The 16,175-nt window shown below is 37.9% G+C and overlaps 1 protein-coding gene and 1 pseudogene across 13 annotated transcripts in view; both read right to left on the bottom strand.

The window, feature by feature from the left end:
- The window catches only part of JADE1 (jade family PHD finger 1), a 502,176-nt gene that overhangs the window by 99,172 nt on the left and 386,829 nt on the right, over positions 1-16,175 (bottom strand). For 3 of the 12 annotated variants that reach the window (XM_081538234.1, XM_081538232.1, XM_081538228.1), the window contains exon 1: positions 1,760-1,837. The exons of the other annotated variants lie outside the window; for them this stretch is intronic. Coding sequence is in view for 1 of the 3 variants with exons in the window: in XM_081538228.1 (XP_081394354.1) it covers positions 1,760-1,775 (16 nt within the window). In the remaining 2 variants the exon portion in view is untranslated. Of the gene's footprint in view, positions 1-1,759; positions 1,838-16,175 lie in introns of those variants that run through there. 12 annotated transcript variants of the gene reach the window in all.
- LOC145525393 (vesicle transport protein SFT2A pseudogene) lies at positions 12,041-13,197 on the bottom strand (annotated as a pseudogene). The gene has a single exon (XR_014068178.1). The product of XR_014068178.1 is annotated as a vesicle transport protein SFT2A pseudogene (transcript).

Genomic DNA, 16,175 nt, shown 5'->3' with positions numbered 1-16,175 from the left:
GACCTCTAGGAACACATTACCATTTACTTCATGAACATTTGCTAAGCACCTACTGGGTGTCAGGCACCATGCTAGGAGCAAGAGATGAAATCCCCAACAGGTAACCCTGTCTGAACACTTTGCTCAGAGATCCTATGACTAGCATCACTTATGTTACTTCAGACTGGCTGAAACTATCATTCTAACTGCATGTGGCAGAACTTTGAGGATTTCAAAGGAGTGAGTCCCCTGGTCTAACATGTAGAAGCTCCTGGCCATCAGTGTACACTACTGGCCATTTCTCAGCTGTCTTGGGAATCCCTCCAAGTTCCAGCTAATTATATAGTTATATTGTCTGCTGAAGGGTTCTGAAGCATTTGTCTTCAACTTTGGCAAGCTCACTCATAATCCCAAAAGCGGGAGAAGAAAAACACTTTCTGTGTCTCTGAGCAAAGATCTCCTGTGTTTAGCAAAAACAAAAAATCACTGCTGATGGTGATTGCAGCCATGAAATTAAAAGATGCTTACTCCTTGGAAGGAAGGTTGTGACCAACCTAGACAGCATATTGAAAAGCAGAGACATTACTTTGCCAACAAAGGTCCGTCTAGTCAAGGCTATGGTTTTTCCAGTGATCATGTATGGATGTGAGAGTTGGACTGTGAAGAAAGCTGAGCACTGAAGAATTTATGCTTTTGAACTGTGGTGTTGGAGAAGACTCTTGAGAGTCCCTTGGACTGAAAGGAGATCCAACCAGTCCATCCTAAAGGAGATCAGTCTTGGGTGTTCATTGGAAGGACTGATGTTGAAGCTGAAACTCCAATACTTTGGCCACCTCATGCGAAGTGTTGACTCATTGGAAAAGACCCTAATGCTGGGAAGGATTGGGGGCAGGAGGAGAAGGGGACAACAGAGGATGAGATGGCTGGATGGCATCACCGACTCGATGGACATGGGTTTGGGTAAACTCCGGGAGTTGGTGATGGACAGGGAGGCCTGGCGTGCTGCAGTTCATGGGGTCGCAAAGAGTCGGACACGACTGAGCAACTGAACTGAACTGAAAACAGTAATAATAAAGCAAAACGAACAAAAAACCCTTCCCAACTGGAAGAGAGGAAAGAACATTTTTGCCATGAATCCCATTAACCATCGACTTCAGGATCCTTCCTTTTTTTCCTTTTTTTGGTCATGTCAGGGATCGAACCTGCATCAGCTGCATTGGAAGCACACAGTTTCAACCACTAGACCTCCAGGGAAGTGTCTCATGACACTCTTTCAAAGAATAGTTTTAGATTTATAGAAAGAATGGAGATGGAGGGTTTCCACAATACATGCCAACTCCACCTAACCCCCAAGTTTCCCCTATTTTTGACATCTTACATTAATACAATAATATTATAATTAATGAACCAATATTGATACATTATTAATAGCTGAAGCCCATTCTATTTAGATATCCTTAGTTTTTACCTAATGGCCTTTTTGTGGTTCCAGGATACTACATTATATTATTTGTCATGTCTCCTTAGGCTCTTCTGGGATGTTAAGAGTTCCTCAGACTGTCTTTGTTTTCAATGACCTTAACAGTTTTGAGGAGTACTGATCAGGTATATTGTAGCATGTTGTTCTACTGGAATTTGTCTGATGTCTTTCTCATGATTAGCCTGCGATTATGGAGTGCTGGGAAGAAGTTCACTGGGGTATAGTGATGTTCTCATCACATCATCTCCAGAGTACATACTGTCAACCAGATTTACGACTTTTGACATCACCTTTGATTACCTGGCTGAGATAGCATCTGTCAGGTTCCTCCACTGTAAAAGCACTCTTTTGTCCTTTCTCCCCTTCCCCATGCGGCCCTCTTTGGAAGGAAGTCACTATGTGAAGCCCACACTTACGGAATGTAGAGTTATGTTCCTCCTTATTGTGTGTGGAACATCTGCATCAATTATTCGGAATTCTTCTGCATAAGAGATATGTCTCTTCTTCCCCATTAATTTATTCAATAATTTATTTATATTAGGAAGAACTCGTGGATATGTATTTTGGGTTATAGTTCATTACTACAGTACCTTATTATTAAGTGGCTTGAATTGTTCCAACTTTGGCTACTGGTGACATTCTCTCCGTGTTTGGGTTTGTTTTTTGAGCACTTCATGACTCCTCTTGCAGTCTAAGGAAGAATCTTTTATGGTCAGTCTCTTATATTGAGATTCACACAATAGGAGAGATATTTGTTCATATATTTGTGTCTAGTTTCTCAAATCCTGTGAGGAAAGTGCCTATTTTCACCCAGATATAAATTGTTCCTACTCTTCACCTCCCATCCCTGCCCCTGCCTGGGCACAGAAAGGGGGTGAGGTTTATCCCTCAGCTCATGGTATGTTATCATCACTGACACAGGTACGTTTTCTCTCCTGTTCTACTTATTTATTCTTTTTTGTCTCCGTGCTCCATTCGCATCTTTCCTTCTCTCTCCCACCCAAGGAAACTATTCTAATGTACTTGATGTGTACAAGTTTGATTGTTTAAAAAGCCCTTACATGATTGTTGTTATCTTGGGAATTCCCTGGCAGTCCAGTGGTTAGGACTCAGTGCTTTTACTACCAGGAACAGGGTTCAGTTCTTGGTCGGAGAACAAAGACCCCACAGGCTGCATGGTATGACCAAAAAAATTATTATCTTTTATAGGTACAATGATGGCATTGTAGATACATATTGAAAATTTGCCCATATTTTTAAAATACACTGTGGACTATATTGGATGAAATTATATGAAATCTTGAATTTGTTTTAAGACACTTTGACAGTATGACTGAGTTCCTTTGCTGTTCACCTGAAACTATCACAACATTGTTTGTTAATTGGCTATACTCTAATGGAAAATAAAAAGTTTTAAAAGTTAAAAAAAAAAAGATACTTTGACAAAGTAAAAATTTTAATGAAAAAAGAGTAGACGAAGCAAACATGACAAAATCTTACTAATTTTAAAATCTAGGTGATAGCTATATGAAAGTTCATTGTTCTATTTGTCATACTTCTGACATATTTGAAAATTTTCAGCATGAAAAAATGAAAAACAAGTTCTTTCCTCCACCTAGATCACAAATAGTTTTCTATATTTTCTTTTATTAATTTTATAATTTCAACTTTCATGTTTAGGCCTTTAATCCATGTGGGGTTTTAGGCAGGTATCCAGTTACATGTTTTTTTCTCATATGATTTAAGTTTTCCCAAAACTATCTACTAAGTTATCTTCTGTTTATCATTTTTGTCATACCACAAAATTAATAGTAATTATATATACATTAGTGTATCTCTGCTATTCTGTTCCATTCATTAATTTGTTCTTGTGCCAATACCACCCTGTTTTTATTACTTTTTTAGTATAATTTAATATCTTTTTACTCTTTTTTATACTCTTGTTTTTAAAAGTTAGCTACTCACATGTCATTTTCATATAAGTTTTAGGTATGGTTATCAAAAATATTTCAAGTTCTTTTTAAAAATTTAGTAGTTTAAGGTTATAATATAGATCAAATTTGAAATTTATAGATACAATTTAAAAGAACTGAAAGGTTTATAATTATTTCATATCTATTTTCCTATCATACTGACTTACTAAAAGAATGATTCTATGTATCTTCTATCAAAATCTGGCCAATCCATGTTGTCTATTAACAAGCTAGCACTGTAGTAAAAGTAGGTAGATCTGGTTTTAAAACACTAAGTGGATGGCAAAAAATCAGAAGTCAAAGTTAGGAGAAGATATTCATTCAACTCGTAATTATTCTTGGTGCTATGCTAGAGTCTAGAGTCTACACCAAAAAAGACTACATCCTTCGGGGGATTACATTTAAGCAGACAACATTGAGTGCATAAACGTACAATCTTTAGCACAAAAAGTCACAAGAATCTTTAGCATAAGAAGTCAACTAATCAGTGAACAGACTAATGTGTTTCTAGCACACAAAAGTGGAGTGTGAATGCATATTAGGAGTGATAGAAGAATAAAAGAGTGGGCAAAGACAGGAGAGAGAGCCAGGGCAGAGAGAGTGTTAGAAGATAGCAAGATTTATTGTTGAAAAAAGTAAGCTAAATAATGTATGAACCAGATAGCCATTTGTGTGAAAAAGGGAAGCAAATTGTGTATTTATATAATTTTTCTTGTATATACATAAAATATCTCTAGAAGGATACCAAAAATCTAATAGCATTGATTGTTTGCAGGAGTGGAAATGGATTGGTTGGAATGAGAACAGAGAGGGGAGAAAGATTTCTTACTGTGTACTCTTTTATATACTTTTTAATTGAATTATGCAAATTATCTATTTAAAATTTCTCAAGTTAAAAAGTTGATGGGACAGAAAAAAAAATTTTTACGATTATTTATAATATGGAATTGGAACAGCAGGCATGCGTGCACACACATTTGTACACATACATCAAAAGAATTTTGTTCCACTAATTCAACCACTAGTTCAACCTTACATTAGTAAGAAAAAAAGGAAGAGACCATGATAGAAGTTCCTGCTGCTGCTGCTGCTAAGTCGCTTCAGTTGTGTCTGACTCTGTGCGACCCCATAGACGGCAGCCCACCAGGCTCCGCCATCCCTAGGATTCTCCAGGCAAGAATACTGCAGTGGGTTGCCATTTCCTCCTCCAGTGCATGAAAGGGAAAAGTGAAAGTGAAGTCGCTCAGTCATGTCCGACTCTTAGCGACCCCACGGACTGTAGCCTACCAGGCTCCTCTGTCCATGGGATTTTCCAGGCAAGAGTACTGGAGTGGGGTGCCATTGCCTTCTCCCATAGAAGTTCCTAGTGTGTTATCAATGTCTATAAGCCACACAGAATATCCACCAATATGAACAGAAGAGAACTAGGAACGAGATATTGAAGAGGTGGGTCTAAGTCATCCTTGATGTCCTGGTGATCTACTGAATTTTAGAGTCTGAAAGATATTTACCCACAAGCTACAATCTCAGTTTATTCTCCTATACCACCTGCCACCAGGATGTTGTAAAAACAACTTGGTCAGTTTCTTTCTCCTCTCAGTCAATTGAAATCTATGTCCTAAGTTTAATGATTGGTGTGTATGGTATAAGAACTGAAAATCACTCAGCTATCCCAGCAAGTTCACTGACAACCATTAAAAGGTTACAGATAATGCACTGTAAACAACACAAGAGAGACAGATTTCTACAGCCTCACAGGAGCAAGAGCTAACAGTAAGGGTCAACAGCCTTTTTCTAGCTCACAGTCAAAATATTATATTTTGCAGGTAATTCTTTCTCTGAGTGACAGATAATTCCTAAATTGATTTATATAGTTTTATCCTTTCTACCACTGGAGAAGGGAATGGCAAACCACTTCAGCATTCTTGCCTTGAGAAACCCATGAACAGTATGAAAAGGCAAAAAGATGAACCCCCCAGGTTGTAGGTGTCCAATACACAACTAGAGAAGAAGTGGAGAAACAGCTCCAGAAGGAATGAAGAAGCTTAGCCAAAGCAGAAACAACACTGAGTTGTGGATGTGCCTGATGGCAAAAGTAAAGTTTGTTGCTGTAAAGAACAATATTGCATAGAACCTGGAATGTTAGGTCCATGAATCAAGGTAAATTAGAAGTGGTCAAACAGGAGATGGCCAAGAATGAATATCGACATTTTAGGAATCAGTGAACTAAAATGGATGGAAATGGGAGAATTTAATTCAGATGACCATTATATCCTCAGGTAGCTCTAGTGGTAAGGAATCCATCTGCAAATGCAGCAGACTTAAGAAACCCCAGTTCAATCCCTGGGTCAGGAAGATGTCCTGTAGGAGGGCATGGCAACCCACTCCAGTATTCTTGGCTGGAGAATCCTGTGGACAGAGGAGCTTGGCAGGCTACGGTCCATAGTGTTGCAAAGAGTCAGACACAGCTTAAGTGACTTAGCATGCACACATCCTAGCATGCATGTGGGCAAGAATTCCTTAGAAGGAATGGAGTAGCCATCACAGTCAACAAAAGAGGCCAAAATGTAGTACTTAGGTGCAATCTCAAAAATGACAGAATGATCTCGGTTCATTTCCAAGGCAAACCATTCAATATCACAGTAATTCAAGTCTATGCCCAAACTACTAATGCCAAAGAAGCTTAAGTTGAATGGTTCTATGAGGACCTATAAGGCCTTCTAGAACTAACACCAAAAAAAGATGTCTTTTTCATCAGAGGGGACTGAAATGCAAAAACAGAAAGTCAAGAGATACCTGAAGTAACAGGCAAGCTTGGCCTTGGAGTACAAAATAAGCAGGGCAAAGGCAGAGAGTTTGGCCAGGAGAATACACTGGTCATAGCAAACACCCTATCCAACAACATAAGAGACAACTCTACATATGAACATCACCAGATGGTCAATATCAAAATCAGATTGATTATATTCTTTGCAGCTGAAGAAGGAGAAGCTCTATACAGTCAGCAAAAACAAGACCAGGAGCTGACTGTGGCTCAGATCATGAACTCCTTATTGCCAAATTCAGACTTAAATGGAAGAAAGTGGGGAAAACCACTAGACCATTCAAGGTATGGCCTAAATCAAATCCCTTATGATGATATAGTGGAAGTGACAAACAGATTCAAGGGATAAGATTTGATAGACAGAGTGCCTGAAGAACTATGGATAGAGGTTCATAACATTATACAGGAGGTGGTGGTCAAAATCATCCCCAAGAAAAAGAAATGTAAAAAGGCAAAACAGTTGCCTGAGGATGCCTTACAAATAGAAAAGAAGAGAAACGAAAGGCAAAGGAGAAAAGGAAAGATATATCCATTTGAATGCAGAGTTCTGAAGAACAGCAAGGAGGGATAAGAAAGCCTTCTTAAGTGAATAATACAAAGAAATAGAGGAAAACAATAGAATGGGAAAGACTAGAGATCTCTTCAAGAAAATTAGAGATACCAGGGAACATTTCATGCAAAGATAAACAAAGGCACAATAAAGGACAGAAATGATATGGACCCAACAGAAGTAGAAGATATTAAGAAGAGGTGGCAAGAATACACAGAAGAACTATACAAAAGAGGTCTTAATGACCCAGATAACCACAATGGTGTGATCACTTACCTAGAGCCCTGAAGTGTGAAGTCAAGTGAGCCTTAGAAAGAATTACTACAAACAAGCTAGTGGAAGTGATGGAATTCCAGTTGAGCTACTTCAAATCCTAAAAGATGATGCTGTGAAAGTGCAGTACTCAGTACGTCAGCAAATTTGGAAAACTCAGCAGTGGCCACAGGACTGGAAAAGGTCACTTTTCATTCCAATCTCAAAGAAAGGCAATGCCAAAGAACATTCAAACTACCCTACAATTGCACTCATCTCACACACTAGCAACATAATGCTCAAAATTATCCAAGCTAGGCTTCAATAGTACATGAACTGAGAACTTCCAGATGTACAAGCTGGATTTAGAAAAGGCAGAGGAACCAGAGATAAAATTGCCAACATCTATTGGATAATAGAAAAAACAAGGGAATTCCAGAAAAATATCTACTTCTGCTACACTGACTACACTAAAGCCTTTGACTGTGTGTATCACAACAAACTGTGGAAAAGTCTTCAAGAGATGGGAATACCAGACTACTTTACCTGCCTCCTGAGAAACCTGTATGCAGGTCAAGAAGCAAAAGTTAGAACTGGACATGGAACAATAGACTGGTTCCAAATTGGGAAAGGCATGTGTCAATGCTATATATTGTCACCCTGTTTATTTAACTTATATGCAGAGTACATCATGTGAAATTCTGGGCTGGATGAAGTTCAAGCTGGAATCAAGATTGCCAGGAGAAATATCAATAACCTCAGATATGCAGATGACACTACCCTTATGGCAGAAAGCAAAGAACTAAAAACTAAAGAGCCTCTTGGTGAACGTGAAGGAGAAGAGTGAAAATGCTGGCTTAAAACTCAACATTCAAAAAACGAAGATCATGGCATCTAGTTCCTTTCCTTCATGGCAAACAGATGCAGAAATAACAGAAACAGTAATAGACTTTATTTTCTTGGGCTCCAGAATCACTATGGATAGTGACTGCAGCCATGAAATTAAAAGACACTTGGTCCTTGGAAGAAAAGCTATGAAAAACCTATACAGCATTATTAAAAAGCTGAGACATCACTTTTCCAACAAAGGTCCATAAAGTTAAAGCTATGGTTTTCCACTAGTCATGTACATATATGAGATTTGGACCATAAAGAAGGCTGAGTGCCAAAGAATTGATGCTTTTGAACTGTGGTGTTGGAGAAGAATCTTGACAGTCCCTTGGACAGCAAGGAGATCAAACTAATCAATCCTAAAGGAGATTAACCCTGGATATTTATTGGAAGGACTGATGCTGAAGCTCCAACACTTTGGCCATCGGATGCAAAGAGCCAACTCATTGGAACAGACCCTGATGCTGGAAAAGATTGAAGGCAGGAGGAGAAGGGGACAACAGAGGATAAAATGGTTGGATGAACATGAGCTTGAGCCAACTCTGGGAGACTGTGAAGGACAGGGAATCCTGGTGTGCTGCAGTCCATGGGGTCTCAAAGAGTCAGACATGGCAGAGCCACTGATCATATCTTTTCTACCACCAGCAACGGTGGTAGATTTACATCTCCTTGACAATTTACCTATGATATATTTATAAATACCATATCCATGTCATAGCTGTATATGTCTGCATTAAAATTCCCCTAAATTAAAATATGCGTATTGATTTCTAAAATCACTTAACTTTCATCAAGTATATACATTCTGATCTTTTAGATTTTAATCTTAACAGATTATCTTCTTGCTTTTTTGAAATTCTGAGTTATGTTCTGTGTTATGGTTTTACTTAGAATTTTTCACATAAAATGTTCTTCTCTTATACCTATCGTTTAACAATTGTCTTATGTTCCTTACTGCTACTGTTGAAAATTTTGTGCTGGATTTTTAAGCACTCTTCATTATAACTTGTCTGGAATCATGAATATGAGCAAAGATCTGGAATATGATCAGGTCCACACAAAATTTTTAGGTTGCCCATACCCTGAGACTCATTTCCTACTGAAATATTAGAGAAATAAACTTTCTTTAAATCTTTATAAATGAAGACAAGTACAAATTCTATTAAAAAATCAAAATGCTACTGCAATTAGTTACATGGGCAGTGTAACCAGGCTGCTTGGGATCAAATCCTAGAGCTACCACTTACCAGCTGTGTACCCGTGATAAGAGACTTATCCTCTCTGGGCCTGTTTTCTCTTCTGCAGAGTTGGGCTAGTAGTGGTTTGTGAGGAAGATTATGAGTAAATATACATAAAGTATTAGAACTGTGTTGATGTAGTAAGTTTATTATTTCTGCCGAAATAAGTAATTTGTGGGTCAACTACCTGGGAGTTCTTTTACCTTTTTTTTTTTTTTTTTTTTTTTTTACAATTTCTTTCTCTTTACTTCATACAGTTTTCACTTTTTAAGAGACTAGATCCCCTTTCATCATCAAAGTATACTGTATTATTTGGTGCCTATGCTGGTATAACTCAATTTCCTACAGAGTTAGCTATGACTTCATCAATGTTCAAGGTCAATTTTGGTAAGGTAACGTAGGTCTCTCTTTTTTTTTTTTTCTCATTCTATTTCTTTCTCTGAATCTTTTCTTCTCATCATGAACCAGATGCCACGTAGGGTGATAATCAAATTGACAAGTGAAATACAAAGGAAAGGCAATCTGACTTTTAGAGCCCTAAGAGAGTTTACGAGCCAAATGAAGAAAGAATCCAGACATTATACCCAGTGAATGCCCAGGAGGATAAAAAGGACAACAACCTCAACCAATAAAGCATAGTAACTACAGAAGCTTTTCCACATCACAACACATCCTGACCTTACTGGGAGAGCTTTTCGCTACTTCGTCTTTTCATGGATGTCTTATGCACCAGAGGGGACAAGAGCAAGAACAGAATAAGCCACAGAGTTTCAGAGAGAATAAAGTACAGAGATTCAGAGGAAAAATAAAACAATTTTTTATTTTTTAAAAAAGAGGCAAGTTTTGACAAAAAGGAAATGGGAACAGGAATGGAGATGGAAATGCCATATGAAAACTGCATATCCAGGAAGAAATATGGGAATACATGCAGTGCTTAGGAGATGACAATAAGCACCATTCTACTCTGCAAGGAGAAACGAAAAGAAAAAAAAAAAAAAAAAAACCAGAGAACATGTGGGAAAATACATAGAAAGCACCTGAAAGGATGAATCTGGAAAGAAGGAAAGAGCTTAAATTCACCTTTGAGTGAAGAAAGGCTTTCTTCCTTTTCAAAATCCCCATGCCCGACCAGCAGCAGTCTTTGTGGTAGTCACACCTCCATTCCCACTGCCCCGTCTTTTTACATTTATTTTCATTCAAATAGGCTGCAAATCACTCTTACTAGAAACTTGCCAAATCATATTTCAAAAGTCTGTAAGAGATGATGCTCTTGGAATAGTGTCTTGGGACTGGCTGTTAGGTCTCGAGCTTTAGGCTCTGCCCAAAGAGCCACAGCAGCAGGGGGCAGGCTGAAAGTTAGCTCACCAGGTTAGAGCTAAGGGCTCAGATTACTTCCTCAGACGACCCAGTTGGCTTTGCTAGCTTTGTGGCACAAATTGAATCTCTAGTCCCAGCCAGCTATCACAAAGCTGCCAATGGCCCAAGGATGTCTGGGTTCTTACACAGCCTGAGGATCCTGCACAGTTTAGCCCAGAGAGCATCATGGCTACAACAGGGAGAATCAGGATTAGAACCCAGTGTCCTAGTTCAAAAAAGCGCTTTCACTTCAGAGGTTAGATTTCTGGAGTCTAAGCATGGCTAAGTAAGGCTTACTAGAGAACTTTCATTTACTGGGAGACTACTGTTCCGGCAACTGTTTTTGTTTTTTCTTTTCCTTCTTTCCTACCTCTATTAGATGGGTAAGGTTTTCTGGGCTTTTTTTCTCCTGGTCCTCTTGTCCTCCCATCACCCTATACTGGTTTGGAAGCTATGATGTTTCATTTCTTTTAGTGATTTCCATTAATTAAAAAAAAATACAATGGGATTTTTCAAACACATATAAATAGAGTGAATAGTATAAATTTCCCAATGTACCTATTGCCTAGCTTCATCAGGTATAAATAAACTGTCAATTTTGCTCCACCCTTTGATTATTTTGAAGAAATCCTAGGGAGTACATCAATTTATCTACACATATGTTACTATGTATCTCTAAAAGATAAGGACTCTTTTAAAAATATATACATAATCACAATGATAGTACCACACCTAAAAACATTAAAAATAATCCTTTTATATTCTCAAATATCCATTCTGTGTTCACACTTCCTGGATGGCCTTCATTTGTTTTCCCTTTTTTTTTTTTTTTTTTGGCAGTTTGCAGTTGTTTGGGTCAGTATCTAAATAAGGTCCATACAGTGCAATTCTTCAGTAAGTGTCTGAGTCTCTCTTTCCTTTGTCTCTGTTGCCCTTCTTTCTCTCTGTTTTTATCTTGTAATTTGCTGTTTGTTTTTCCCAAGTGTGAGTTTATTTCAAAATTATGAAGATTTATATATTATTTTTTATTACATATAATAAAGCAACATTTACCTTAAAGTAAAAACTTTCACATTTAAAGTTTTTATTTTAAAAAGGTATTTTTAAAATGTAGACACTTAAAAACCACCAAAAAAGCTGAATATATCTTGCATCATAGGCTTATCCTTAAATATTCACATCCCAAATGCTGTTTAGAAAAGATTTAAAAACTGGCTAAAAATCATTTACAACTGGCAATGATTAAAATCTCCTTGTCTCTGGAAGAGCAGATTAATGACACATAATGAATTTACTGTCACAGCATTTAACAGTTTAATCAGTATGTAGTTTTTATCAGTATACAAAATGGTCTTAGATGGTCAGTGCAGTTGTTCTGGAGTGAATACTGTATCAGGAAAAGTACACTTCACAAAAAAAAAAAAAAAACCCAAAACAAACCAGAACATCAACTTTCAAATGGTCTTTTCAAAGAGTTTCCTTCTTTCCAAAGAGTTTTCAGCTCAGGAGAGAAGAACAGCACTTAATTACTGCACCCCTTGTATATGGGATGTATGGCAGACTATACCAGGTCGTCGACAGGAACTACAATATGCAGAATTATATAGCCAGCCCCTTCTTATGCCACCAAAAACCAGTGCACAGTGTGAGCACCAAACACAAAAGCATAATAATCATTGGAAGCAATCTCGTTGTTTCAAACATTTTCTTCAGTTGTTTCACAGGTCCCATTAAAAAGCATGTACTGGCTAAGGCAGCAGGATCTCCAAAGGCATAAAACACTTCAAAAAGCTTTATGCCTCCAGGGAGCCACAGCAATCCAGTTCCAAGGATGGAGAAGATGCCGCTGACAACGCATATCGCCAACCACTTCAGCCTGGTGTTGAAACTAAGGGATAAGGCATCAAGGACCTGCATGGTCGGGCCCTGCTCTTTGTTGTCCTGGACGCTCAGGACCCACAGTGGCTTCTGCATGGCCCCGCTCTTGGGCCACAGCAGCGGAGCTGCCCTGCCTGCCCCTCTTGCCCGCTGAGAAATCTTGTAATTTGTTTTTTACGTGAAGAAACTTTTTTTTTTACCTACTAAGTTTCCCACAGTCTATGTTTTGCTGACTGCATCCTTTAATGTTTTTTAAGAAAATATATTCCACTGTCTCTTATGTTTCCTGTGAAATTATAGTTAGATCTAAAGTCTGGAGCAGATTCAGGGCTTTGTTTATTTATATGTGTGGTGATGTTGGCAAGAGAGCTTCATGGATAGAGCTGCACACATGTAGCAGGAGACATATAATGTTCAATTATGACATTACCAGATATTGATGGTCACTACCCTAGAATCAGTTAATTAGAGCATAAATATGATGATATATTTTTCTTTTTTGCTTCTTTATTAGCTGGGATTCTTTTTGTAGAGAAAACATTTCCCCTATCAAATACTGAGTTACACTGAAATGCAGATAATATGGGAAAGATAGGGTAAGTTCTTAATTTTGTCTATTAATCACATTTTAAATTAGCTAGCTGGTTCTAGCTTCCTCTAAAGGTGATCAATAAAATTGAGAGTCTGTATTTGTGGGTGGGGAGGGGAAGAATCTAATTGTGAACTAATGGAGTCAAACATAAACTGTAAACAAATAAATAAAATGGTGTGGTTTAAACCAATAATTTTGGAGTTGTTTGTAACACGGCAGTACATAACTGCAGCAGTTCCCTTTCATTTAAAGAGAAAACTTTGTGAATAAAGGTGTTCACTAAAACATCTGTCATTATCCTTTTTGCTGCACCCACAAGCTAGCATTCCATCCTTGATGGGCAGGTGGCATTGCCATTAGTTTTAGAAATCACTCCCCACTTGTGCCCATCCAGATTGCCTGATCAGTCCATGTTTCCCTCATGTCTTGTTCGGCATTACTGCCTCATGGATCATGTACTACATTTGCATCTCAAGAGGCAGCCCCTTGCCCATGGCCAGGTTATCTGGTTTCTGCCATTGCTTCTAATTCACTAGTGACTCATTTATTTCAAATAGATGTCCAGGAGGCTCTTTTCCTGAAGACAGAACTTTAAGCAAAACTGGTTAGTCTCTTTCAGTCACAAAAAAGCCACATTTAATTTGCAGGATACTTTTGATATTACTAGAACTGTATTCCTGTCTGAATGACAATGATTTGTGTACAATTTCATTTGAGTATGAGGCACTGACATACAGCTTTCTTAATAATCAGTCTCTGGGAGCCTATGGACTGATGGTAGGGCTAAACAGAATAATATTCTTACAGTAAATTTTTTTGTTTTTACAGTAAAATTTTAATGACTGTGTCTAGAGACTTCTTGAGTCTCCAGATCTCCAACATTCTGTAATGAAGACACAACTAGGTTTGTTTACTAGCTAAGTGAATCTCACCCACCAGCTTTCAAGCTTGGCCAGTTCTTTTCTGCAAAGTACTTTAAAGGCATCATCTCATCTAACTCTCACAAAATCCCTAGGAAATTGGATTCCTGATTACAGACAACAATACACCAGCACTTTTCAGGTCACCTGCAAATAGCAAAGCTGTAAAAGTTAAATCAAAATATGTTAGGGGTTTGCCCCACTGACTCTAGTCTGAGTATAGATCATTCTCATCAACAAGGTATGTTGGAACCCTAACTAGGCACTAGGGGGGCTACTAACAAGGTATAAAACAGAACCTGTAACTTTGGTGGTCTTAGCCCTTTAAACTGTTAGCTAAATAAATGACACATACTTGCTGACTGCTCTGTGGACACTCACATGTTTTGGTGTGTATAAATTCCCCAGAAGTGAAGGGGAAAAACAAAATCCAGGCAGAGGAGCTGGGGAGAGAGAAGCAGAAGAAAGAAACCAAAGAAAGAAGGCTCCTTGACACAATAAGACTTATCCATAGACCACAGTATATAAAACTCAGGCCAGAAGGAAATATAGTAGATTTACATTGCTTCTTTCTATGTATTTTATTGTAGTACCATAGGATTGTCGCAAGAAAGGAAGAACAAGAAAAACACTGAAACACCATAACAACAATGTTCTGATAGGCAGCTCATCCCCCTCATGGTGATGTTTTCTTTGATCAAGTTGCTAATGTTATGATTGAGAGGGAGGGTGGTTGTGTGTGTGTCGGGGGGGTAGTGAGTATACCCAGGAATAGTTCTTAGAAATCCTTGATCAGGTTCAGTAGCATCTTGCTAAACCTCCAGCCTGATAATTTATATACAGTCTTATGCAAAAGCACAGACACACTCTTCTGCCCTGGTTTTTTAGCAAAGAGAAGACAGCTTATAGCTGCAGAGAAAGCTCACATTACAAAGACTTCATTACTTTTACAAAATATGCACCCAAGGACATTTACTAGTGTATTGAGAGCTATTATCATAAATAATTAAAACTAAAGTATTCTTCTCTAAATAAATGTATAAAGTACATTGGGTGATTGCGAGCGCTAAGCTTTCTCAACATACTGCTTTGTAGACTTAGAATGCAAGAACCCACCCAGGCCATTACATTCACATTCCTGGTTTTTCCAGAGAGATTTTATAAAGCAAATTTAGATGGGCATAAGAACTTAGGATATAGAACTCATACTTTCTAGTTGGTACTTTTATCCTATGATAATTATTTACAAGGAAGTGAAAATGTTTATAGACAGATTTGCAGAAAGGACTTTCACAGTAGTATTTTACGCAAATACTCTGATGCACAGTTCAAAAAGCCTGTGTCAGGATGGGGAGGGAGGTGGGAGGGGGGTTCTGGAAGGGGAACACATGTACACCCATGGTGGATTCATGTCAATGTATGGCAAAACAAATACAATATTGTAAAGTTAAAAAATAGATAAATAAACTAATTTAAAATAACAAAATAAAAATAAAAAATAAACTGAAAGATATGGGAAAAAAAAAAAAAAGCCCGTGTCAAGCAACATGACATTTCTTAAGCATCACTGCTGTCTTGGAAGCCATTGTAATTTGCATTGAGGGGTTTCCTTCTGCAGTCTTTCCTACTCTAAGAATATAAAATGAACAGACATCACAAATCCACAATATGACTGAAAGGATTTCCTATGCTTATGAACCTAACAGACACTCTGATCTGTTGCTCAAACAGTAAACTGGGTATCTAATAACTGCTTGACTTGCTGCTACATTAGTCCTTAAGGAGACTGAGGTTGCCTTGACAGGAAAAGCTATTTTAGTGTTGATTTCTATAGGCAGGATTCTCCATATTTGGTTGGTCAACTTCCAGGCTTATTCTGATTTGAATCTTCTGAAGATGAGTAGCTTTCTGGGGTTCTGAGATATCTCAGAAACCCTGAGGTCTTCTACTCGAGTTAAATTCTCAAATCTGAACTTTAATTCAAAAGCAGCTTGCAAAGAATCTCACTGAGGTTTTTATTCCTGGGGTCTCTTTAAGCCAAACTAAAGCTCTTCTTCCTCCATCACTCTTCAATCTTTACTCTTGGCAGAAACCTGCTGAAGAACTCAGGCTCTGTATTTTGCAGCTCTGTTACCTAAAGACTGTAAGCACTCATGTGGCCTCCAAACCAAAATAATTCATGCCAGATTTTAGGAAAACTCATGTCAAATAAACATCATTTTCATAAGTTAAATTAAAAACT

Source organism: Giraffa tippelskirchi, chromosome 11, assembly GCF_054371585.1.
Source record: "Giraffa tippelskirchi isolate mGirTip1 chromosome 11, T2T-mGirTip1v1.2.pri, whole genome shotgun sequence".
Classification (NCBI taxonomy): Eukaryota; Metazoa; Chordata; class Mammalia; order Artiodactyla; family Giraffidae; genus Giraffa; species Giraffa tippelskirchi.
This window is presented reverse-complemented; position numbering and strand designations above follow the sequence as displayed.